This window comes from Temnothorax americanus, unplaced genomic scaffold, assembly GCF_048541705.1.
Source record: "Temnothorax americanus isolate GAGA-0224 unplaced genomic scaffold, ASM4854170v1 Scaffold33, whole genome shotgun sequence".
NCBI classification, from domain to species: Eukaryota; Metazoa; Arthropoda; class Insecta; order Hymenoptera; family Formicidae; genus Temnothorax; species Temnothorax americanus.
In genome coordinates, this window is record NW_027509475.1 from 2,193,236 (window position 1) to 2,217,086 (window position 23,851).

At 36.2% G+C, this 23,851-nt stretch overlaps 5 protein-coding genes across 8 annotated transcripts; 2 read left to right on the top strand and 3 right to left on the bottom strand.

Moving 5' to 3' along the window:
- Positions 1–163: 163 nt before the first annotated feature.
- Dolk (Dolichol kinase) lies at positions 164–3,691 on the bottom strand. The gene is made up of 8 exons (XM_077413605.1): positions 3,528–3,691; positions 3,125–3,389; positions 2,569–2,822; positions 2,210–2,430; positions 1,953–2,141; positions 1,631–1,840; positions 1,194–1,521; positions 164–1,108 (listed from the first exon to the last, which is right to left on the bottom strand). The coding sequence occupies exons 2-8, from the start codon at positions 3,202–3,204 to the stop codon at positions 975–977; spliced, it is 1,416 nt and encodes a 471-aa protein (XP_077269731.1). The 5' UTR covers positions 3,205–3,389; positions 3,528–3,691; the 3' UTR covers positions 164–974.
- A 940-nt stretch (positions 3,692–4,631) lies between these two features.
- Pgi (glucose-6-phosphate isomerase) lies at positions 4,632–7,773 on the bottom strand. Its single transcript, XM_077413604.1, has 11 exons — positions 7,542–7,773; positions 7,165–7,258; positions 6,888–7,079; positions 6,749–6,829; positions 6,453–6,668; positions 6,089–6,328; positions 5,750–5,930; positions 5,567–5,685; positions 5,265–5,487; positions 4,864–4,930; positions 4,632–4,756 (listed from the first exon to the last, which is right to left on the bottom strand). The coding sequence occupies exons 1-11, from the start codon at positions 7,670–7,672 to the stop codon at positions 4,633–4,635; spliced, it is 1,668 nt and encodes a 555-aa protein (XP_077269730.1). The 5' UTR covers positions 7,673–7,773; the 3' UTR covers position 4,632.
- A 1,140-nt stretch (positions 7,774–8,913) lies between these two features.
- Atg13 (Autophagy-related 13) lies at positions 8,914–12,141 on the top strand. 3 transcript variants are annotated; one of them, XM_077413614.1, is made up of 5 exons: positions 8,914–9,825; positions 10,160–10,508; positions 10,739–10,922; positions 11,007–11,328; positions 11,568–12,141. In XM_077413614.1, exons 1-5 carry the CDS (start codon positions 9,670–9,672, stop codon positions 11,778–11,780), a joined length of 1,224 nt encoding a protein of 407 aa, XP_077269740.1. In that variant the 5' UTR covers positions 8,914–9,669; the 3' UTR covers positions 11,781–12,141. The 3 variants fall into 3 exon arrangements, with proteins under 3 accessions (XP_077269740.1, XP_077269737.1, XP_077269738.1); XM_077413611.1 differs by having other exon boundaries at positions 8,915–9,825; positions 11,007–11,337; XM_077413612.1 differs by having other exon boundaries at positions 8,917–9,819; positions 11,007–11,337.
- A 39-nt stretch (positions 12,142–12,180) lies between these two features.
- On the bottom strand, positions 12,181–16,533 carry Hira (histone cell cycle regulator-like protein). 2 transcript variants are annotated; one of them, XR_013258062.1, is made up of 12 exons: positions 16,093–16,533; positions 15,941–16,003; positions 15,716–15,826; positions 15,038–15,633; positions 14,650–14,931; positions 14,301–14,560; positions 13,657–14,209; positions 13,392–13,581; positions 13,009–13,293; positions 12,831–12,925; positions 12,513–12,742; positions 12,181–12,439 (listed from the first exon to the last, which is right to left on the bottom strand). XR_013258062.1 is itself a non-coding variant. In XM_077413610.1 (11 exons), the coding sequence occupies exons 1-11, from the start codon at positions 16,127–16,129 to the stop codon at positions 12,620–12,622; spliced, it is 2,595 nt and encodes an 864-aa protein (XP_077269736.1). In that variant the 5' UTR covers positions 16,130–16,533; the 3' UTR covers positions 12,432–12,619. The 2 variants fall into 2 exon arrangements, 1 of the variants encoding a protein (XP_077269736.1); XM_077413610.1 differs by having other exon boundaries at positions 12,432–12,742.
- A 711-nt stretch (positions 16,534–17,244) lies between these two features.
- Mute (gon-4 like protein muscle wasted) lies at positions 17,245–23,720 on the top strand. Its single transcript, XM_077413448.1, has 15 exons — positions 17,245–17,875; positions 17,995–18,282; positions 18,464–18,735; positions 18,856–19,037; positions 19,142–19,341; positions 19,434–19,754; positions 19,825–20,017; positions 20,088–20,207; positions 20,385–21,035; positions 21,112–21,268; positions 21,365–21,923; positions 22,267–22,495; positions 22,606–23,203; positions 23,301–23,494; positions 23,598–23,720. Exons 1-15 carry the CDS (start codon positions 17,430–17,432, stop codon positions 23,646–23,648), a joined length of 4,461 nt encoding a protein of 1,486 aa, XP_077269574.1. The 5' UTR covers positions 17,245–17,429; the 3' UTR covers positions 23,649–23,720.
- Positions 23,721–23,851: the final 131 nt, after the last annotated feature.

A 23,851-nucleotide genomic window follows, 5' to 3' on the forward strand; every position in this document is an offset into this window, starting at 1 on the left:
AAATACAATGTAGCTACAAAAAATATATATATATAATATCTATATATATAGAGAGAGAGAGAAAGAGAAAGAGAGAGAGAGAGAGAGAGAGAGAGAGAGAGAGAGAGAGAGAGAGAGAGAGAGAGAGAGAGAGAGACGGTATATACATAAAGAACAATTATCGTAAAATAGAAAAATAACTCTTTATTCATATTAGTATCAGAAAAGTCACGTGGCTCACGTACAAAAATGCTTTATCAGGAATGAGCGAAATACGTCAGGCACATAATCGGTTTCGCAGATTTGAAGTAAATAAAGTTAGTAAAGCTCAAATGCGTAACATCTGCCTTCACCGATCTCCGCATTTACATCGATCATATCTATCAATACGATTTTTTTACATATATAGTACGACTTAATTCTTTGGATAAATATATAAGTTATATATGTTACACATATATATTGATATATACAGAAAAATATATAACGTGTTACACCGTTATAAATATAAATATTTGTACATCACCACTTAATGCGACAGCATATATAAAGATGTTTGCATTTACAAGGACTGCATCCTTATTTGTTCGTCTTTCTACGCAAATGCGCTAATTACACAGATTATTTTGCAATCAAGTAAATTAGAATAATCGTTCGCCGGTAAGCTTTAGCTTTGCACGTTGTAATCCTCAATTATGGCTAATTGCCTACGCATTTACATGGCAATTATTATTAAACAACACGATGGTTGAATATATCAATCCAAATATGATTTTTACTATATGAAACAGCATAAAGAATGTTACATATATTCCGACGTAAGTTACAGATTCTCCGTGCTATTATGAAAAACAATTGAGAGCCAAAAAAATAATTATAATATATAATAAAATGATTACATCTATGGTGTTACTATTAATTTTCTTAAAAATTAATTTGTTATCGGATTATTATCGAATGGAAAAAAAACCATATGTATGGATATATAGGTACGCTTACGCCATCAAACATACATACATTAATAATGGCAGAGCCAGATTGTCCACTTGATTTGTGCGTGCCTCGATCAACGATATCGATGCAGCCGCAAAGAGGCTTCTCAGCAGTAGTCGGTACGTGTCCATGAAACCTGGCAAAATGTAAATAATCTAAAATAAGCAAAACAGTTTCTTAAAAAAGGCGTTGGAAAGGAAGATATAAGAATCGAAATCTACCACAGCACGTTAGCGTGAGTATTACGCAAACTTGGCAAAATATGCATGCGACGGTGCCTTCGATAGTTTTTTCCGTGTCGGGCCACTTGTGTAAACCCCATCTGTTACCGACAAAGCTTGCAGCAGTGTCACCGATCCCTACCGTTAGCACGCCACTGAGTAATACCACTAGTGTCAAATTATTAGTCGGCATCCAAAGAGGTAACGATAAACCACACAACAGATATATAGGTGTTAATGAAAGCAAACAATCCTTTTCGTCGGCAAATGCAATAAATCCTTGCTGTAAAATCTCTCCTAAAGGCGGGACTTTTAAAAGTCTGATTACCTGAAAATAATTAACGATCGTTATATCTCAAGCACATAGAAAATAAATAAAAGTTACATTAGACCGTTAACAGACTTGTATAACAATAAAAAGTAATAATTGTGAGTACCTCAAGAGCAACAAATAGTATCAACGTCACACCACTGGCAAGATACAATAGCAAAGGATCGTATATCACGCCAGGAATATATACAAATGTGGCTAACACATGAAAATTTTTTCTAGTTGAACTTGTAGCTTGGGATTTTGATGATATCTGATAGATTAGGATGAGAATACTTAGCAGAACACATATTCCCCAATACATGAATATTGCAATCTGCAACATACAAGAATAAAATACGACCGATTATTGTAATCTATATCCTATCTATGATTCATCCATTTTAAAAGTAGCGTAAATTACAACGAACCATTGTATCGTTACTTACCCTTTCACGACTGCCAAGAACAAAAGAAACTATCCATACTATTGGATTTTGATCAAGAATAACGTAAAGTAACGGAAGAGTTGCGAAACACAAAAGGCTGATTATCGTTAAATAAAAGTATGTTGTGCCGCGGAGGATAGGAAAGTATCCACATAGGAAGCATATCGCGACTACGTACAATATCGCAACCTGTAACACATGATGTATCAAGGAAAAGGTAAGCGACGTCGCGACAATTAATTTTTGCATTTTATTACCTGCAACACAACTGTGCTTATGTCGCTGTCATGAATCGGAGGTAAATGATATCGCAAGGGTAAATTGGTAACGGCCGACATCAAAAACAGGATAGAACTATGCGCAACCACCGTTGCCTCTCCGATCGTAAAGCAAGATGGAAAAACTGACATTAGTTGCGGAACGCCCCACGTGCCCAAACTTCCGACGGTCAAGCCCCATGCGACACTCGTCAATAGTCCTGTTCTTATTTAATTAATATAAAAATATAATAAAAAAGAACTAGAGTATTGCTATGCCATATATGTGCATCTGTCATTTATATGTATTCAACAGGTTTCCTCTATCCGATGAAAAAATAATTTGCGGATGGGTATACCTTTGTTAGCGGCAAGTAGAAACAGCACGGATGTTATAATCGCTGGTACAAAGTATACGGCATGAAAATCTTTCGCTACGGTCTCTTTCATCGAAAGCCGCGCATAAAGGCATAGGGAACAGAGAACAAGACCGAAGCCTGTGGTTCCTACAAAGAGGCATATTTCGGAGTAACTGCTCTCTTCTCTCGATATTGTAATTGCGGCACTCAGCCCGACTAAAGCACCCAGCCATAATCCACCGCTCGCGTTTGGCCTACAAATGAGATGAATCCATAATACTTAAATTCAGCCTTGCTTAGGGCAACTTTGACCAAATTCTGATCAACGCTCGTCAAGCAAGTGTACTATCTCGTTACAAACGTCTTATTGGCTTATCGTCATTGTCAGATTATAAGATTATAAGGCAATGTATTATAATTGTTGCTGAAGCTACAAACATAATTTCAATGACGCTCGCTGTAATTTTATAATAAAACGTAATATAACCGCGATGAAAATCTCGCGGCGAGGTTAACTCGCTCTTGGGTTGAAGAACCGAGTGTGTCGGTGACGTACCGGTGCCTTATGCCGTTGCGTTTGACATTTCGCAATATATTTTCCTCGAGCTGAGTATACCGCGCGACCAACGACTCCATTCTTTCTCTCGTCTCTCGGCTAGAAGAGATCGCTTCTCATAGCACTAGCGTGACGCCATCCACCATCAACCATCAACCATCGACACACAACACACTTTTATATTATGCGCTTTCGGTTTCAGGATTCAGGATTCAGGTTCAGGTTCAGGTTTCGGTCCACGTCACCTCGAACGTTGAACGTTGAACTTGGAACGTGAAAAAGGTCGCGATTAACAGTGCCGCTCGCTCGGCGCTCATCTACACACGTGTCCGTTTAAAATTGGAAAAACCAGTTTGTCAAATGGGAAGATCTCGCTCGATAACTTTGGCGGCATGATTCTTACGAGAATGATTCATGGACGTATTTTATAAACTGCAGATGACAGCAAGAATCGACATATATCGGTATCGCTGCCCACGTGCAAGTTGTTATTAGAGAAATAGAGCAATCTAAAGATATTAAAACATACAAATTTTTAAGATCACGCAGTTCATTTAATGTTGTTTGTACGTCGGCATATAGCACAGAATTAACCAAAAGTTAGGTTAGGTTAGGTTCAGGTTAAATTAATTTGCATAAATTAAGTGAGTCAAGTAAAATTTGATTTTTAAATTTAGAATGTAAGAACATTACTCTCATAAAAATTAAAATGTAAAAGATAACGTTGGAATACATATATATTGTATATGAAATATATATATATATATATATATACATATATACGAACGAAATAGGATCGTTCATTAAATGAATATGTAGGATAAAAAACACTCAAAGTGTGTTATCCCGTACCTCAAAAAATAGAAAATTCAAGAAAAAACCATTGAATGTTTTGTTGAGGATAATGTAAATGTATTGCTACACTACTCTTACAACATTTTACTCATTTAATTTTTATATTTATATATATGCTTATATATTATATAACTAACATTTATATCTTCCTATTCGATGTATAAAATATCCCCGATTACATTCAAATAAATTAAAAGCCATTATTTTTATAATTATAACATTTCTGATTTTCTGATTGCAGTAATATTGTAACGTCGAATTATATTATCTTTTTCTTTGTACATTAAAACGAATAAAATTCTGTATGCCACAACTTAAGTGTGTTCTATAATGTATTGACGGTATTAAAAATCTACAACATGTGTGGAATGAACCATAGATTTTAAATACATTTTTTGATATACACTTTATCACATGGACATCATAACCCAATACAATCGTAATGTGAAGAATTAAAAGTCTTAAAGATATTTTTAAAGTTATATGTTTGTGGCTCTCGCAATCTTTTTTCATCAACTACGACAAGTACACAAGTTTATATAATTCACGTATATACTCTGATATAATATATAATGTAACTTTAAATATAGAGCTATTTACGTTGTACCTATTTTAAATATCTTGTAACAAAGAATATAGCTAAATAAGTATATTTAGGCTCTGTGACGTTTAGCAAACGCTATCAAGCCATTGGTCGATGAATCATGCGTTGTAACATTTTCTGCACTAGCCAGTTCTGGTTCAATGGCTTTAGCTAGCTGTTTTCCCAACTCCACGCTATATATGAAAACGTTATTATTTTTTTTTTCTTTAGAGAATTGTACTAAAGAATTTTCTATATAGAAACTTTATGTTTCACGCAGAAATATAATTGTTTTTCTTACCCCCATTGATCATATGAATTGATATCCCAAATAATGCCTTGTACAAAGATTTTATGTTCATACATGGCTGAAAAAATAGAGTTGTAAAAATTTACAATTATCACATAAATATATAGTTATATTTTAAGTATAATATATAGATTAATGTCTAGTTAATTATATAATGACGCAATCAGCAAAGAAATCGATTGATTCGTGAAAAAATAAGTAAAATTTGTGAAATAAAATGTTTTCGATTTGTTGCACAACTTTCAAGAAAAGTTTCAGGTATGAAAACAATATGTATTGATTTGCTTATAAGTTGACACTTATTTTTTTACAAAGAATATTTATATCACCATGTGTGATTTGTCATATACTTTACGCGCGATATATCATCGTTATGTACAAGAGATATTTACCAATCAAAGCACCAAGAATAAAAGGTGTTAATTTCTTTACTACAATGCTGTTCGTAGGTCTGTTTCCTTCGAACAACTTATGCGGTAGTAACAAGTCCACTTGTTCAGCGCTCAACCCTGATTTTTGCAACTCTGCTCGAGCCTCTTTTTCCGTCTTGCCTTTCATTAAAGCTTCAGTTTGCGCAAAGAAGTTTGCAAGTAAAATTGTGTGATGTGGAACAATCTGCAATAAATAAAACTGTATAACAGCAGACAAGTCTACCGGATACGGTGATATAGCTTATATCGAGAACATTATTTACCTGATTTTGAGATTGAACGGGAATTATAAAATCTGCCGGTACAAGTCTCGTACCTTGATGCAACAACTGATAGAATGCATGTTGTCCATTAGTGCCTGGTTCTCCCCACACAATCGGCCCTTTTAAAAATAATAGATTTTTATTAATCAAGAATCTATATATTTTGCATATTGTAGAACGTACCAGTGGAATAATTTACGCTTCTCCCAGAACGAGTAACGTATTTTCCATTACTTTCCATATCGCCTTGCTGAAAGTAAGCTGCAAATCTGTGTAGATATTGATCATATGGCAATAATGCATGTGTTTCAGCCTTATAAAAGTTATGATACCATACGCCAAGTAAAGCCAATACGACAGGAGCCTAAAAAGATTAAGATAGATCATTAATTTAGTTCATGACTCGAGTAATTTAAATCTAGCGTAAAGAAATATCTAATTAAAGATCGAAATATAGTTTTAGATACGTATCGATACGTCTTTCGGCTAATTCCTATATTTTCTCATATTCGATATACTTACATTTTGCTCTAAAGGTGCTGTGCAAAAGTGTCGATCCATAAAGTGAGCTCCGCTTAAAAGCTTTTCAAAATTATCAAAACCAATTGACAAGCAAATTGACAAGCCAATAGCTGACCACAATGAGTAACGCCCGCCAACCCAATCCCAGAAACCAAACATGTTTTTAACGTCAATGCCAAATTCTTTAACCTTTTGCTCATTAGTGGATAATGCTACAAAATGGCGGGCTACTGCAGCTTCCTGAAGAATTTTGTATCATCGTATTAGAGAAGAAATGATACATCAAGTAGAACATGATATATATATATATATATATATTTTTTTTTTTAACATAATCAGTACGCTGAAACTCGTGTGCGCTTACATCTTTTAACGTTTTCAAAAGCCACAGCTTGGCGGTAGTTGCATTCGTTATAGTTTCCTGTGTTGTAAATGTCTTGGAAGCTATTATGAACAAAGTTGTTTCGGGATTTAACTTCTTAAGAGTTTCAGCTATATGAGTGCCGTCTATATTACTAACAAAGTGAACTCTAGGTCCAACGCTGTATGCTTTTAAAGCTTCGGTTACCATAAGTGGACCCTGTTGGAACATAATCGAGCGTTAAATCTTAAATTAATATCTAACCGTTACAGGGAGAAAAAAACTGTTGTCCGACGTACAAGATCAGAGCCACCAATTCCAATATTAACAACATCTTCAATAGGTTTACCAGTGAATCCTTTCCATTGTTTCGTCAATATCTGTAAACAGACATATTTCAAGACGTACGTATGGGAAAAACGAACGATAAACTTATACCTCATTTGTAAAACTTTTCATATGTTCCAACGCCGCATTAACATCAGGCATCACGTCCTTTCCATCCACCAATATTGGTGTCGTGCTTCTATTACGCAAGGCAATATGCAAAACTGCTCTATTCTCGGTGAAATTGATCTTTTCACCGCTGAACATGGCATTTCTCGCAGCTTCGATTTCCCGTGCACGAGCCTACAAAATTATATAACGAGATAGCGCGAGATTGAAACGTTTAAAAATATATGAAAATATTTTTACATAAATGACGTCCATATACCAGGTTAAATAATAATCCAAGTACTTGTTCATCGATCTTATTCTTGGAATAATCCAATAAAATCGGTCCATCTTGTGGGGTAGAGAGCTCCAAGCTGTTTTACACACAACGAGTATAATTTTTTATATACTTTGCAGAACCAATGCAAAAACGTAGACCATTTGCGATATTATAACGACACAAAATAATTACCTAGGAGCATGCATTATTTTTTATTACGTTTAATAGAAAAATGGTTAAATGTTTATCAATTGTCATTATAAAATTCTATGTATAATAGAAAAACAATCGTCAAATATTTTAAAATAGTTTTTTTCAATCGTCGAATAAGTAACCTTTAAAAGGTCGTCCCAAGGTCACTTAAAGTAGAGACTTACCTAAATTTTTCGAAACGTTTAGAATCCTCCTGAAACATATTATATATGTTGATCTTCGAGCCATTGCTGTCAAAGTATTGTTGCAGCTGTTTCCATGCGGGGTCAGTCAACAAATCCGTCTTAGATTTCATTTTCCAGTTTAAGAAAACCGCGCGTGAAAAATCTGTTAACCACTGTTACCAGTGACCGTATCTTTCGCAAAGACAATCTGTCATCGTGGTTAAAATTTCACGTCGTCAGGTGTCGCAATCGGCAGTCGGCGTCGGCGCGACTGCTAGCATAGCATAGGTATAATGGTATAATGGAGGATTCACAATTCACACTGCGTCCGTCGACGTACGACGATCCGACATCCGACATCCAATAGGAAATTTTTGTCTCTAATAATAAATTCTGTTATTGGATGTCGGATCGTCGTACGTCGAACATCGGACGTGATCGGACGCAATGTGAATCCTCGATAAAAATGCCCGGTGTCCACGAGATGCAAGAACTTGGTCCAAGTTTTGGTTTAAGCCAATGAAACTGCTGCTTTTCTGTAAGAGCTGCAAGTTGCGTGGCTAATGCCCGGTGTCCACGATGCAAGAACTTGGTCCAAGTTTCGGTTTAAGCCAATGAAACTGCTGCTTTTCTGTAAGAGCTGCAAGTTGATTGGCTTAAACCGAAACTTGGACCAAGTTCTTGCATCGTGGACACCGGGCTCAACACAACCAATTGGAGATCAGAGTTATGCTGGGTCTACAATGCGAGTCGCAAAGTCGCGAGTCGCAAGAATTGACCACGCACAGTCGATTATTCTCCTCAAATTCGACTGTGAGTGGTCAATTCTTGCGACTCGCGACTTTGCGATTCGCATTGTAGACCCAGCATTAGGGTTGGTTTATAATAGCCGTAACCGTTGATTTAAGCCGTAATCTTTAAGAAATTGACCAATCACAGTCGATTATTCTTCTCACATTCGACTGTGATTGGTCAATTTCTTAAAGATTACGGCTTAAATCAACGGTTACGGCTATTATAAATCAACCCTTACGCATTGCGCGAAATACGCTCCATGTAAACCCAGGCTGAGTGATGAGGAGGCTGTATTTTGAGACGAGGTGAAAATTACAAAAGTGAACAGATTTACTAGATTTCGACAAATGAACGTGTAGATTCTCTAGTGAATTTCCTCACTTTTGTACGTTTCACCTCGTTCCAAGATAACAGAATCGACCCCGAGACCCAATTGACCAATTGACCGACAAAACGACACTCGTGTCGACTGTCGACTTGTGTCGCTTGCTGGAAACTGGAAAGCTCCCTATACCCTATGCCCTATACGTGACGTATATACGTATATGAGGGCAACGCTCATAGCAACGACAGACACGACAGTGTCGACAGTACGTTTTCGATCGATTTGTAGGATATTTCGCGAGCGGCGAGAGCACCCGGCCATATCGCGCATCGCGCTTACGTTAATTCCACGTGGATGCGTGGCTGCGTGCCGCGTGGTAGAAAAGAAGATCGATTTGTACTTTGTGGGATTGGGATATCGCCACGCGAGAAAGAGGAAGCGAGAGAGAATCTTGTTTGGTGTTTGGTATTTCTACGTGTTCCGACTTTCGACTCGTTTTCGCGCAAGTGAACTTTAATCTGTCAAATCTCACCGTTGATCTGTTCTTTTTCCTGACCCTTGACGACACGATAAAACCTAAAAACCATTTCCACGACGTAGATCAACGTGCAACGTGGACATTCGATTTCCCGAACTTTCGAGGGGTCATCACCCGCCGCCCGCCGCCCGCCGTGCGCGTGCACGCAGCGCGACGATGCCGATTTTACCGAGGAATTTTCCAAGGAAGCGTGTCGTACGCGCGCTCAAGTCGACTTACGAATTCCGAAGCCCGTGCGAAGAGCCCCAAGGACTCCAAGAATATCGAGCGCGCGCCGGCCGCGCTTAAGTGCTCGCGATTTCGATCTCTACGGTCTCTACGGTGTGAAAGAGAGAGAGAGAGAGAGAGAGAGACATGGTTACACGTGTCGAGGATGCGGTGCTGTTCCGTTACGATGCTACAACGTACCTTTCGTTCTCGCGTGCTCGAGAAACATCTGTGTAGTTGATTGATACGTGCAGCGGTGTACAATGTCGGCGCAGCTAAGCATGCAAGACAAAAAGGATTTGGAGAAGTTTACCAAGTACCTTGCGCTCAGGGCTGCCCAGATCATAGTGCAGTCGAGGTCTGGCCAGAAAGTCAACACCGCGTGCAAGCCAGACTCGTCGGCTGGCGACTGGGTAAAAGTAAAGTTTGCTCTAGTCCATACGCGTTATCTGGTTTTACCCTGCTGATCTTCGTTCCGAACCATCTTGTATGTTTTTATTTTCAATATGTATACGCGTATGCGTATATGGGTGGATGGATGGATATATAGGTGCAAGGAGTACAGCGACGACCGTGAGAGTGCTGTCGGTGCTGTCTATATCTTGTATTATCTTTTAAAAAGAGCTCTCTGTCGCAGCAAAATATTGGCGTAAACCAAATAACGTGGATGGTTCACATAGTCATTTATAATTTTACCGTTTGTTATTTGAAGGAACGTTTAAATAAACCTATCTTCATTGTCCGATGTTGTAGTTTAATCTGGCGATTAAGGAACTACCAGAGGTCTCGGCTGACGCTAAGAGAGCGTTATGCGGAGAGATAGTAAGTTCAGCTGTACCTCTGTGCATAGAAATATCTCTGAAAACAGTGGAGGGTGACAAGATGGTTTTGGAAACTTGGAGTCTCGGTGTTTTGCCGGAGCAAAGTGACCCAACTGTACGAGTAACGTACACTGTGTACAACAGAATGGGGATTTTGTTAAAGTCCTTGATTTCCGTATCGAGAGTTACACCCGCTTACAAACTGAGCAGACGGCAAGGACCTGATTCTTATACCATGTGCTATCGGATGTACATGGGTGAGCCGCAGCTACATAATTTAGGTTAGTTTATCAGCCAGAGAAAAGTTGTGATTATTTTCTTATTTTGAAAAATTTATATATAAAAGTTACACAAGTATTTACAATCGAGTAAAATGTGGCGTCTTTTATAAAGATTATTACAAATTTTCCACGTTTCCATTACACACGTGATATGTTTTAATATTTTTCAACGTCTATTAATTTTCTGTTCAACATTTATGGTTTCTCATTAAATGTCAATTTTATAACAGGTGACAACTATAAACATGTAAGAGTAGGTCAATTGTGTACTCCAGTGGGCACTATACATCTGTCGGTCTCTTACAGAACAAAAATGACCATATCGCCCACTCACAAGGGACGAGATTCTATTATGCTTAAGAGCGATCATTTTCATTCAGACTTGAGTCCGCGTCATGCGCGATATCAACAGAGGTCAGTAAATGTGAAATATTAAAAGTACTTGTATAATAAAAAAATATAGACGTATCTTAATAGCGCTTTAAATCAAATACGCAGCGAGGAAACGTCAAAATCGCTGAGCGACGCCATTAAAGTTGGCGCATTTGTAATAAACAAGCCTGTCGTTGTCAACGAAGAGGACCTCGTGATACCAGACGTACCGTTCAGTTCGTTATTAACACCCAAACAAACGTCGCCTCCTCCAATATCGCTAGTGGAACCTAATACAAAGACTGCAATGGCAGCTGTTACAACTGATAGCAACAATGGAAATAATGAAAGACTTAATAATGATAACGCGACTTCGAAATGCGCATCCCAAAACGGATCTAGAAGAAGTAGTTGTTCGATGACTAGTGCCAACGATGATTTTATTATGGTAGATTTGGTAATTGATGCTCTTAATCCAAACGTGATATCACGATAATTTATTATATTATGTTCTACAGTTGTAGTGTGAAATTTGCCTAATATTGAGAAACAATATTCCATCTAGTACTTGATAAAATTTATGCATATATATTTGTAGGAAAAATAGGAAAAATATTTTTATTCTCATAGCTTGGGCAAATTTTATACCGTATTTGTATACGAAACAAACTTGGAATATTGTTGCAGAAAACTCCTTTTGCCGTCACGAATACCAATAGCGATGTAGGAGCGTTTTATCGAGAGTGTCAAAGTGCTCCGCAATTGCAAGCCTTTACGGAAGAAAGGACTCTTGCGGAACAATTGGGAGATCTTACTAAACAATTGGAAACATTTGAGACAAATATGCAACGCTACGAGGACATTTTGTCATCCTTGTGTCAAACGGAAAATAATAATTAAGGCCGAACTCTGCTAATAACTGATTTAAACGAAAACACGATTTTGCATTGAACACGATTTTGAAAAATTATAAATACGTTGATAGAATGTATGTCGAAAATTTTAAGACGTGGAACAAATGATCTTTCCTTCAATACCCTTAGTAAAATTGTGTTCGCTCAAAATGTTCTGCTAATATATATATATATATATATATATATATATATTGCAAAGATTTTATGTAATTATAAAACAATTAACGGAGCAAACACATTAGTTGTGATAACTGATTACTTAATATAATTTATTGCTTGTATAAAGTGTAAATTGCACTTGAATATTCTAAGAGACAAGGCGATAAATATAAGTTAATTATAAAGTATTCTATCAATTTTTTATTCAGTCTATTAAATCCGATTTCACTCGTTTCAATGATTACAGACTCATAAAAATTCGTTTCCGATGTTTGAAATTATTGAAATTACACGTAATAAAAGAGAACTCAAAGAACAGAAAAATATTGAGAAAAAAGATTTGATCTATATAAATATATTATTATGAATTGATCTGTAACTTACACATACAATCATTATATCCGCATTCACATACTTTCCTAAAGTAATTCATCCTTATGAATAGCATCATCGACGAGAGGAATCAAGTGATTCATGATTGCTAATCTACAAGAATTGTTTATTTATTATCGTACATTTTTGTCAAGTCACAAATGTTATAAAAACTGTACAGTCTTACTACAATATATATCCATGACGATGTCTTTAGAAATATACAAAGATATTATCCAAAGAAAAAGACGAGATGCTTTTGGTATAATGAATTTGCACTGTAATGAATCATCGTTAATTAATTTGATTCCTCAGTGCTGTTAACTGCTCCGAATATTCGAGGTATAACCTTTGCCAACGAAGATGGCCACCGACTACAGCCAGTACATCGCCCAAAAGTTTGTGTTTTTTTATTCCCTATATGACATTCGACATGAAAAATATTAACGTTATACAATTGAATTAAATTTATCATTTAAAGATTTATATATATAGGCAATATTACCAAAATAACAGGGTCCCATGTACTTTTCGAAGCTGACGTGTGACTTGGGCCCAAAAGATCGTCCAAAATAAGCCTTAGACGTTTCTCCAAACCGTCTAAAAAGATATTGGACATAATTAACAAATTTCGGATTCATATTTTAAGAAATATATGAGAATGAAATGTGCACGACGCGTACCTTGCGTTAATAAGAATGACACCAGAGCCATGAGCCAATGAACGTACTCTTGGGCGCTTCCAAGAGCTTTAGATGCGAGTAACTGTTGTTCTAAATAAGAAACCACGCTTGGTGCGCTGTGTGGTAATCGCGGATTTGGTAAAGTATTCCCGGAGGTTCTAAGCAACCCTTCTTGGAGTGATGACAAAGGTCCCCTAGGTGCTCTACTGCCGGAAGTACTCAGTACGCTGAATGACGACCATCGCCACACAGGGTCTTGACTATCACCAATTAACAGCCATGTTCCTATATACAAAAAATATAATGATTATATATATATATATATATATATATATATATATATATATATATATAAAAGAAAAAATAACGAGTTTTTACTATACCCATATCTTTATGATATATGTATGCTCGTGCATTAGTAAATGCTACATGAGGCATTCCGTTATACAAAGTACATGACAATAGGGATGTTCCAGGTGCTGCTAAATGAGCAGCCGAAGTTGAAACGATCATTCTGCACGTCGTTCCTATTTCCCATACGCGAACCGCGCCACAGCTCGATATCACCATCACCTATTGAATTTTTTGTTCAACAACTATAACGGAACATTTAACATACATACAAGATTAAATCGATGAATAACGTACCGCGTTTCCAACTGCATGAACCTTCGCCAAAGGTGCCGGTGGTGCTAACGGTGGTGCTGGCCGACATCCTTTCGCAGGATGAAATGTGTGAAGACTTCCGTCTTCCAAACCCAAGGCTATCACAGCCGGTGATGCGGCTAATGCCACAGCGCTATATCCTAAATAGAGATCCCATGTCGGCTCAGAATCAGTGCCTTTAAATACTTGCAAATGAGCCAAGCCCTGACTATTAGTGACAGTCACGGCATAATGACCCGCTTGTTGGGACAATGAACTGGATGGCTTCAGTGGAGGCAGTAACATCTGACCTATATTCCTGTCAGATATGACTTTAGGCTTCTTACTCGGCGAAGAATGGTGAACCTTCGGTGTCGTTTGCTCCTTGCGTTTTAATGTAAGAGAGGATCCCGGAGCGTCGGCAGCAACTGGTTTTACGGACGAAGTAACATTGGGTGCAACAACGTCGTTACGTTTTTCTATCACAATCGAGCTCTTTGTTTGTACTTTACTCGTGAACGTTGGTGTGCCTAAACTACCACTGATATTTGTATCTCTGAAAATTGACAAAAATCGCGTTACGAGATTCAACGTCAAATTCAGACTAAAATAAACGGATAAATAAAAATGATATATTAACAACTTACGTTGTATCTGCTGGTGGTGGAATGAACATAGGAGTGATTCTTCTTTTACCATCCGAAGTTCTCGTTTCGATTTGTTTATTGATAGGTCCCTTAACCGGAGTGGTCGCAGGATTAGTGACAGGGGGAATGGTGGGAGCAGATGACACTTGAGAAGATTGATTCGATGCCGGTTGTTTCAAATTAAGAAGTTCGGGGGCTTCCATCACCATACAACCTCCTTGAACCAATGGCTTACCGTACAATCGTTCATGTAGGCTACTCTATAAACACGGAGAAAAAAATAATTACGTCTACAAGAGACATAAAAACAATAATAATAATAATACGCATATACATATAGTCTGCTTACTTGCTCAGCAGGATCGAGAGGTTGTCCCAATTCCTGTTGAGTAAATTCAATAAATACAGCTGTTCCGTCCCAAGAACATGCGGCGAGACGAAGACCACACGGTGACCAACTAGCATCTAACACGGAATGTGTGAACAACTCGTGAATTACGACCAAAGGTCTTTTTAAGGACGTTAACCATACGGATAGAGAACGATCTCGCGATCCTATCGCAACACAACAATACTGTTGTGGTTTAGAGGAACCTGGCTGCTTCTTCTGCAGAATATTGCCATTAAATCTCTATTAAAAAAATATAAAGAATTATATACACATGCTCGTATAGATACTCGATAAAGTCTCGATAATATTAAAGAGAGAGAAAGAAAGAAATATACGTAATGCTTACAACACAAGTTACCGCTTTCCTATGTCCAACAAAATCTTTGTCCTGTGTCCATCCGTCCCTTTCTATTATTTGAGCCGTAGGTCCTCCTCCGTTCATAGCATGGGCAGATACCAAATACTGACCATCTGGACTCCAAGAAAGTCTCAGCACGTGAGTTGTCCCGCCACATTCGTCGAAAGGCTCGGATATTAACGCTGCTTCCGTCCAATCCGTAGTACGCCATACTCTCAACGTTTTGTCGTCGGATTGAGATGCCAAGTATTTTCCCACAGGATCCCAAGTAATCCCTTTTACAAAACCTGTATGACCCTTTAACACAGCGACCACGGCAGGAAACTTGGAAGCATCCCATACTATTACACTGTTATCTACCGAGGCAGAAGCCAGCCATGGACTATGGGGTGCCCACGCAAGATCGAGTACGTCAGCTTCGTGTGAACGCAACGTCGCGATACATCTCCAAGTTTCCACGCTAGCTTTTCCACCAAAAATCGAACTCCCGCCTGATCCAGATAATCTCCAGATCATAATAAGCTTATCTACACCGCCCGACGCCAACAATCCACCATTGCTCCATCGTACGCAATTCACACATGCTGTATGAAAGTAAAAAAAATATATATATATATATATTATATGTCGATAGGTGTTAATAATATAAACAAAAGTAATCTTTACCAAGATGATTGTCTAATTGGCAAAGCATCTTTGGAACATTAGAATCTAATTCAGCAGTCTCGTCAACTACCGGTTCCATATTCCATATAACAACCCTTCCTGAATCGCCACCTAATATTCAAACATAATAATAAGTATTATTTGTATTTTATTGGCATTTCTAGTGTATTATTCCAACTTGATATATACATATTAAAAGATGAAATATACAACAGATAGATATACCTTGACCACCAGTGGCAAATCTCTTTCCATTGGGATGGATGTCGATAGAGAATATCGGATACCCTGGTGAAAAATATGATAAGACCTTCGTTAGATCCTTCGTTAAAAATTATAATGATTGGAGATATCGTGCAAAAGCAGTAAACACAAACCATCGTGAGTAACCCAATTAGGCTTGACCAACTTCATTTTTTTCGTCGTCTGAGACTACGTAACTGTCACAACTTGATAAGCAATCTTTAAATCTTGCTACATCTTAGAACTATATATATAATCCTCACTGATCCGCGTAAAGAACGTGTCCCCGGCACAATTTAAAAATTTGCACGAGACATAACCTTAGACTGCCGTACACAAAACATGTCGGTAGCATCGGTCGCATCGGTACTATCGGTCATCGGTAGCGAATAATCGAAGGCCGGTATCTGTCTTTTTCTATCATATTCTATCAAATAATCATCATGAACTGTGGGTTCACTGTGAGTAGTTGAGTTGAATCCAATTGATATATAGAAGTCTGGATAAATCGCTACATTAATTTATTTTAATAATGGAACTTGATGGAAGACGCAAAAGGAGCACGTAAGAAACGTTAAGCAGGGCACACACACTTTTCGTAAAACGCAACAGTAAGGTTTCGACCAATCGCGCGCGTTGCGCGTTGCTCGATTCTTACTTCTACGCTACGGTTACAGACGGCCGAATCGAGCAACGCGATTGGTCAAAACCTTACTGTTACGTTTTAGTGTGCCTGTGTGCCCTGCTTTAGTCATAATCGTAAGGCCGTAAGAAAATAGACCACGCACACTCGATTATTCTTCGAGCTCAAAGAGAATAATCGACTGTTACTACGTTTACGCGAGCGTTACTTCTGTAGTAACTTACGATAATTTACTCCGCAAACGGTTAAATTATCGTAAGTTAATAAATACATAAGTAACGCTCGCGTAAACGTAGTATGTGCGTGGTCTATTTTCTTACGGCCTTAATGCCCATTGCCCGGTTGGTCCGAGTTTCGGTTTAAGCCAATCAACTTGCAGCTCTTACAGAAAAGCAGCAGTTTCATTGGCTTAAACCAAAACTTGGACCAAGTTCTTGCATCGTGGACACTGCGATCGTGACGTAGGAGGCCCAAGCTGCTGAGTAGCAGTCGAACGTGATTGGCTCTTACTTTTAGAACCAACCAATCAACGCAGAGTGTTGATAAGACAAACTCAACAGTTGTGTCTGTTGAACGCGGCCAATGCTCCATCTGTATACACTTATCTATAGCGAATGGCGTCGAGTCGAGTGTGGCGACACACTACATCTGGTAACACAACAACTGGTTAAATAAAAGAGGTTAGGAGTGGTTTGAGAATTTTGAGATATCTCTCTTTCATTGCTACGGCATGCGCGATCGAAATATTAACATTTTCCAGGAGAAGAAAATCGCACTTGGAAATTATATAATTAACTATAGCTTTGATGAAAAGTTATTTTTATTGAAATGGAGGATTCCACAAATAACACGAAGCCTGTGGAGAATGGCACCGACACGTTAACATCCTCCGTTTCCTTTACCGAGTCACCCAAGAAATGCAATCTGTCTTTTTCAATTAATTTCGACTTTAATGACGTTAATAGCGAGAACTCGACCGATTCCGAAAATGCAGATCTACAGATCGATATATCCGAAGTGGATAATTATGAACCATCCAGTAAGCATAAGAGAGAAGCTGTTGAAGAAGCATCGATGCTCAATGAGATGGAAGAGGAGATTGAGAGACAACTCGATGCTAAAGCTGCCAAAACCACGTTAACTGCCACTAATGTTAAAAATATTTTGAAACGCGTAATCCCCTATGAACACTTAATGACAAGGGTACAAAAATGGCTTCAAGATACAGAAAACGACGTTAACATTGGCCCGAAACTCACGAGAGCTAAAGCCAAGTATGTCGTTGTCGTATTTAGAGATCGTTAATCTTGTTATTTGTACGTGTAATACGTATTTGCAATATATATAATTCTTGCCTTGTTTTTTTCTTTTCTCTTTTTTTTTTTTCGAATAGAAAATTAGCTGCTGCAAAAGTCGATATACCATGGCCCATCACTACAGCGCAAAAAACTTCCTCAGAGGTGCAAGCTTTGATTCAGGAGGAATTACCGGAAGATTCATCCGATGAAGAATATAATCCTGAACATGATAAACAGAGTGACGATGATAGAGAAGTGGAAAATACAGCGAGTGATATTGAGTCACAGTTATCAGTGTCGACAAATAATAAGGATATAGCTTTTTCCGAACAAATGTCATCTCATATACAATATGATTCTGAAGGAATTTTTAAAATACCTGCGTATGTGTGAAAAATCTATATTATATTATTTGTTTGTGAATGGACGTTGTATTATTTTTCATATATATTTTTTTAATATTTTTGCTCGCGTATATATATATATATATATATATATATATATATATATAAGATATCTCTTACCAATTTATTTTAATAATACGTGATAAATATTATTTTCAAGTATTCCACATGTTGCGACAGAAGAAGAAAGTATTGGTCAAAGAACGCGCTCTAAGCTATCTTTAAGCGAAACATCTTTGGAGGAAATAGAACAAGCATTTATACCACCTGATATAACTGCCGATATGACTGATGATTGGGATTGTGAACTTGATGAAGATTGGGATAACTTTTTGAAAGAATTCACGCAACCTTTGACGCAAGAACCAGCCATAGAAGATGATCCAGAAGCAGATCCGGAGTATAACATCTTGGAAGATGAAACAGATTTGTGTGTGTATTGTTATAGATTATAGAATGATAGACGTCGCCTTTATACCATATTTTACTTTCTTTCTCTTGACATATTCTGTATGTGAAAATTATATATTTAACTTCAACAAATATTACTAGTGGACAAGGAAGAGCTTAGGACAGATAGAGCGGTAGAAGTTCCTCGTAAGGAGCAATATGATTTAATTGCAGAATTACTTGAATTAACTCCTATGTTCTCGACACAAGACCAAGAAGTTGAAAGTTCGAGAAAGAAGAAAGTTCTAGGTAATACAACATCACCGATTGAAAGTGATGCTATGGTAAGTAAAATTATGTCGCGTTAGAATATAAACGCGAACGCAAACTTTAAGAAATGTCAAGAGAACGCTATAGTAATTCAAGTTCGTGCTTTTTATGCTTTCAGACGTGCTCTGCGGTACATCTTTTGCCAGTACTGGCAGAATATGAACTACCAAAATTGGTGAAACCTGAACAACGTCTTCTATTAGCCACACAATTTCAGCAACATGTACAATTAATGACGCAACATTTTGTTATGACTTACATGCATCCAAAATATCATTCGCTGGCAAAATTGTGTAAAGAAAACTTGAATAGTTTAAGGTACGATGGATATATATACATATATATACATATATCGTGTAATAAATCAGTCGAATCATGAATTCTGATGAGAAATTATTGATATTTATTAGAAATTTGAGTACTGGGCCAAATTCTGCATTTAATGCAAAGAATTTGGAAGCAGCTTTAAAATTGGTATCAACTTGGGAAAATAAGTTTAATGATACCAAGTTTTATTCAAACTTCAAAGAAAACGTAACAAATGAAAATGCTACAACTGAAATATATCGTGCCAATAAGTGGAGACATACCGAACAATTTCTTCCTGAATTAGAGAAATTATTTGTCGAAAGCAAGGCTCTTATGTATCCACAACTTCTACCGCGGATACCTTTTAGAAATGTTAAATACGCAAAATACACAAAATCCGCATATTTGAAATCGGAAGAAACGTAAGTATACTCTTATTTATGTATACATAAAATATTTTTATTTTATTCTATTTCAATATGACTTCCACAGTTTAATCGCACTGGGCATGGAACAGTTCTTACCATTTGTTATGTCTAGATCAAAAAAGTTTCATACAAAGAAAATGCAATTATTTGACGCAGCTCAACTTGTAAGTTATTATCTGCTACCATGCAGAGATGCGAAAGGAATATTTAATCATATTAAGAAACAACGCTCTTCCAAAGATGAAAATTCGATCAAGGTATTGAATATTTGCGTTGAATGTTATGAGATTTTATATCGCAAATATAAACAAGTGAAATTTATTGCAGCATTATTTTGAAAAAGGTTGCGCTCCTAGAATAATACATTATATAATGCTTGAAAGTAAACTGAAAGCTCCAAAAGATCAACCGATAGAACTTTTACCTCCAAACTGGCAAATGTATTTTGTAAGTATAACAATTATAATATTGTTTATATTATATTTAATTGCAGAAAGCTATACGTTATTTGACATGCAATACTTTTCTTATACATTACGTTGCATTACATGCATTACGCAACACAGCTGTAACAGCTTTATGTAAAGAAATGATTACACATTACGTTCTTATTTACTATTGCAGCAAAAAAAGCACAAAAATAATTTGACAAAAAGTAAATGTATATTTGATTCTTACAACAACTTGTCACTTGAAAAAAAAGGGATTGATATAAACGCAATAATTAAGTCTTATCCTAGTATCCCTAATAATCATCTTTTACGAAATCCAGTTGTAAATATGTTACCAAAAATATTACCTGCAACTTCAAATCCCAAAGCTTCTTCTAAAATTGATAATTCAAATAAACAAAATCCTAACGTCGATGATAGCGGCGATAAAAAAGTATTTGATAATAATGTACAAACGACGGAGGAGCATAAAAGGAAAACGGCAGTGTATAAAGCGCATGCAAATTTTTGCTCCTTAAAAGCGACGACTTCAGATGTAAAGCCAATGCAAACAGATTTATCTCTAGATAAAAATAATACAAAATTAAATACTATATTAACTAGAAGCTCAAAAATATCCAAGGAATCACCACAGATATCGTCAGAATTACCACAAATACGAAAGACCACCCCACGATTAGCAAAAACAAAAAGCGCCCAAAATATGAAATTGATGGCCCAAGCTTTAGGTTCAAAGACGTCATCTAATTGCGGTACTATAAAATCTAAAGAAAAAGATACCATAGATAAGAATATTGATGAACCGTGCTCCACGTCAAAAGTTGTGAGTTCTATTTTGCCTTGAAATGATATATTGAGTAATATCTATCTAAATGTGTGTGTGTTTTTGTTTCACATAGGACAATGAGGAAGAAATAGCCGAATTAATGTTGGCAAGTAGCACAATAATAAAAGATCCCGTAAGTAGGAAAAGGGCTAAACAAACTAGAGAATTAGAAATTATTAAAAGATTATTAAAATCTGAGAATCCATTGACCGAAGAAGAACGAGAATCAAGTAAGTTACATTAGTTAGTTAAGGTGATTGCGTAATAAAATGAAATTGATCCGTTATTTTTAAAATAATTTTTTTTTTATCTGTCCGTTTTTATAGAATTTGCAGCGTCGTATCTTCAGAAACTGCACTTGATATTAGAATCCAATAATCCAGAAACATTTAAAGCTGTGATAAAGTTATATTTGGATTATAGTGAAAAATTAGAAAGTATTAACCACCCTGTTATTGACGCGTCCATAACTGACGAGTCCAAAGAAATTTCAGCAAGTAAACAGATGTTACAAGATAGTGCAATTAAAAAAGATATACTAACAGTCCAACTATATCAAGAGGTCTGTAAAAAATTACAAGATTATCCAGAAATATGTACAGATTTTCTATTATTTTTAAAACCGCATCAAGCTGCAATGATTGGTAAATCTATAGAATATATCATGTTACAAAAAATGAATGATTTTGTCCACGTTGCACAAATATATTTTGCTAAGCAACCATCTCGGATAGCAAAGATGATGCAGGCAATTACACAACTTTCGTCTGATCCACATATGACTTTAGAAAACATTTACTCCGTTATGAGTTCTGTTTTTAAAGGTCACCCACTCGTTATGGATATGTTCTTGCAAGTTCTACCTACTGCAAAACCTCCTGAAAGGTAATAGTTTTATGTAAATAAAAAGTAAATATTGCAGATATTACATATTGTTAATTGTATAACAATGCTTTAGGCAAAATCTATAATGTATAAAACAAGAAAAAAGTCGTGTAATCGTGAGGCTTTATTTTGTGATTTGCAATATATATATATATATATATATATATATATATATATATATATATATATGAAGAAAATATCTAAGAAATGTATATGCATAATTAAGATTTATCTCACATACAAGATGCATCATACACAATTTCCTATATATAATCTATTTATATCATTTATAGATTAAGAAACCTCTCAATTGTTATAGAATTGTATTTGATATTTTTACCAGTTTACTTGCACCTCATATGTTTGAAAACATGACATGTCCGCTAGGACCTTATGATAAAAATACAACTTACACTGAAAACGCATCAGAGCTATACGAGAATATAGAATTACCGACAGCAACGTATCAGGAAGATCCATATGGTGGGGAGAATTGTAAATGTGACTGCCATAATACTGACGAAGCAAATCTGAAAAATAATTCTGATCATTGTGTTGCCTGTGGCACGCGGGTATGTATTATATGACAATATTTACGTACTCTGACTTTTGTATATCTGTCTTCCTTATTAGAGATGTTCGCTTCAATTCATTTGTATTCATTTACTCTTTCTTAAAACAGTTTCTCAATGGAAGAATTTATCTTCAAACACCTGAAGGATTACGACCTGCAAAAATTACATTTCCCGGAGAGGATCGGGAGAAATTAGAAAATATAGCGCGTATATCGTTAAAAATTGCTGATAAAGCCATTCCACCAATCTCATCTAAAAAACGACGGAAGTCATCGAAGAACGATCCTAGTCACGAGGATATTTGTCAGAAACAATGCGCTACGAAGCAATACTCGCCGTTAAAAGATAACGAAGATAACGAAAAGGCATTAGCAAAATCTAAAAGAAATGCTAAATTTACTACACTCAAAGCAGATCAAAGAAAAATTTTAAAAAGAATCGGCACTGTAGATCACGCAATCGCAGATAAAAGAATGCGTGTATCTCAATGTAAGAATAAACGAGAAAAAAAGACGGAAGAAAGCGACGCTTCGTTAGAACAAAACGAGCTTGATCTTATAAAGCTAGACAAAACGAGTGAATTTACGGAAACAGAAACTAATAGTCGTACGCACGTATCCATGCAAGATAAGTCTTTAAGTATCGAAGTAATTACAAAAATGCAGATTTCTTCAAATATAAGCAACAATACTGGTTGCAATTCAAGTAAGTCTTATTTAAATTATATTACTCTTAAAATTTATATAAATAATGGAAGAAATATAGTATAATTCAAGCAATATATTTCTTAAAATTTTAATAGGTAACAAAAATGCAGGGACAATGGTTGCAACACTAGCACTGGAAAATAATACGCAATCGAGATCTGATTTAATTAACAACAAACCATGGACACGTCAGGAAGATATGATTTTACTACAAAGTATCAAAAAGGAATATTCTGAAAATTCATTCCTATTGATCAGTGAAAAATTAGAAAATCGTACTATCGATCAAGTAATAGCTTTTTTACCTTTATAATTCGACAATTATATGAATTTTTTACACACACACGCACACGCGCACATCTATATAATAATAATTAAATTTTGTATTGTAGGTCAAAGAGAGATGCCAAACTCTGCTTTCTTTACTGCAGAAAATTATGTAAATACGTATATATAAGAGTTATAGATTTGTAATTTTATATTATAATAAAAAATATAACAGGAATTGATCAGCAGATCTTATGTGCGTTAATGTATATACATTTATACATAAAATTTGTTACTCGCACTGATATTTTCTGCATATGTAATGATTTAAGGTAGTCGTCTCGTCAGGGCATGTATTAGATAAAGTTTTCGATTTTGG

Bases quoted from the DNA above. Each gene is read 5' to 3' on its own strand.
- Atg13 (XM_077413611.1), top strand. From the start codon at position 9,670: ATGTCGGCGCAGCTAAGCATGCAAGACAAAAAGGATTTGGAGAAGTTT. The intron at 10,509-10,738 runs GTTAGTTTATCA...ATTTTATAACAG, and splicing joins GCCGCAGCTACATAATTTAG to GTGACAACTATAAACATGTA. The intron at 10,923-11,006 runs GTCAGTAAATGT...TCAAATACGCAG, and splicing joins CATGCGCGATATCAACAGAG to CGAGGAAACGTCAAAATCGC.
- Mute (XM_077413448.1), top strand. From the start codon at position 17,430: ATGGAGGATTCCACAAATAACACGAAGCCTGTGGAGAATGGCACCGAC. The intron at 18,283-18,463 runs GTATGTGTGAAA...ATTATTTTCAAG, and splicing joins GGAATTTTTAAAATACCTGC to TATTCCACATGTTGCGACAG. The intron at 19,755-19,824 runs GTAAGTATACTC...TGACTTCCACAG, and splicing joins TATTTGAAATCGGAAGAAAC to TTTAATCGCACTGGGCATGG.
- Pgi (XM_077413604.1), bottom strand. From the start codon at position 7,672: ATGAAATCTAAGACGGATTTGTTGACTGACCCCGCATGGAAACAGCTG. The intron at 6,830-6,887 runs GTATAAGTTTAT...GTCTGTTTACAG, and splicing joins TGAAAAGTTTTACAAATGAG to ATATTGACGAAACAATGGAA. The intron at 5,931-6,088 runs GTAAGTATATCG...TAATCTTTTTAG, and splicing joins CAGCACCTTTAGAGCAAAAT to GCTCCTGTCGTATTGGCTTT.
- Dolk (XM_077413605.1), bottom strand. From the start codon at position 3,204: ATGGAGTCGTTGGTCGCGCGGTATACTCAGCTCGAGGAAAATATATTG. The intron at 2,431-2,568 runs GTATACCCATCC...AAATAAGAACAG, and splicing joins TCTACTTGCCGCTAACAAAG to GACTATTGACGAGTGTCGCA. The intron at 1,522-1,630 runs GTACTCACAATT...AATTATTTTCAG, and splicing joins TACTATTTGTTGCTCTTGAG to GTAATCAGACTTTTAAAAGT.
- Hira (XM_077413610.1), bottom strand. From the start codon at position 16,129: ATGAAGTTGGTCAAGCCTAATTGGGTTACTCACGATG. The intron at 16,004-16,092 runs GTTTGTGTTTAC...ATTTTTCACCAG, and splicing joins TAATTGGGTTACTCACGATG to GGTATCCGATATTCTCTATC. The intron at 13,582-13,656 runs GTACGTTATTCA...AAAATTCAATAG, and splicing joins TTCATGCAGTTGGAAACGCG to GTGATGGTGATATCGAGCTG.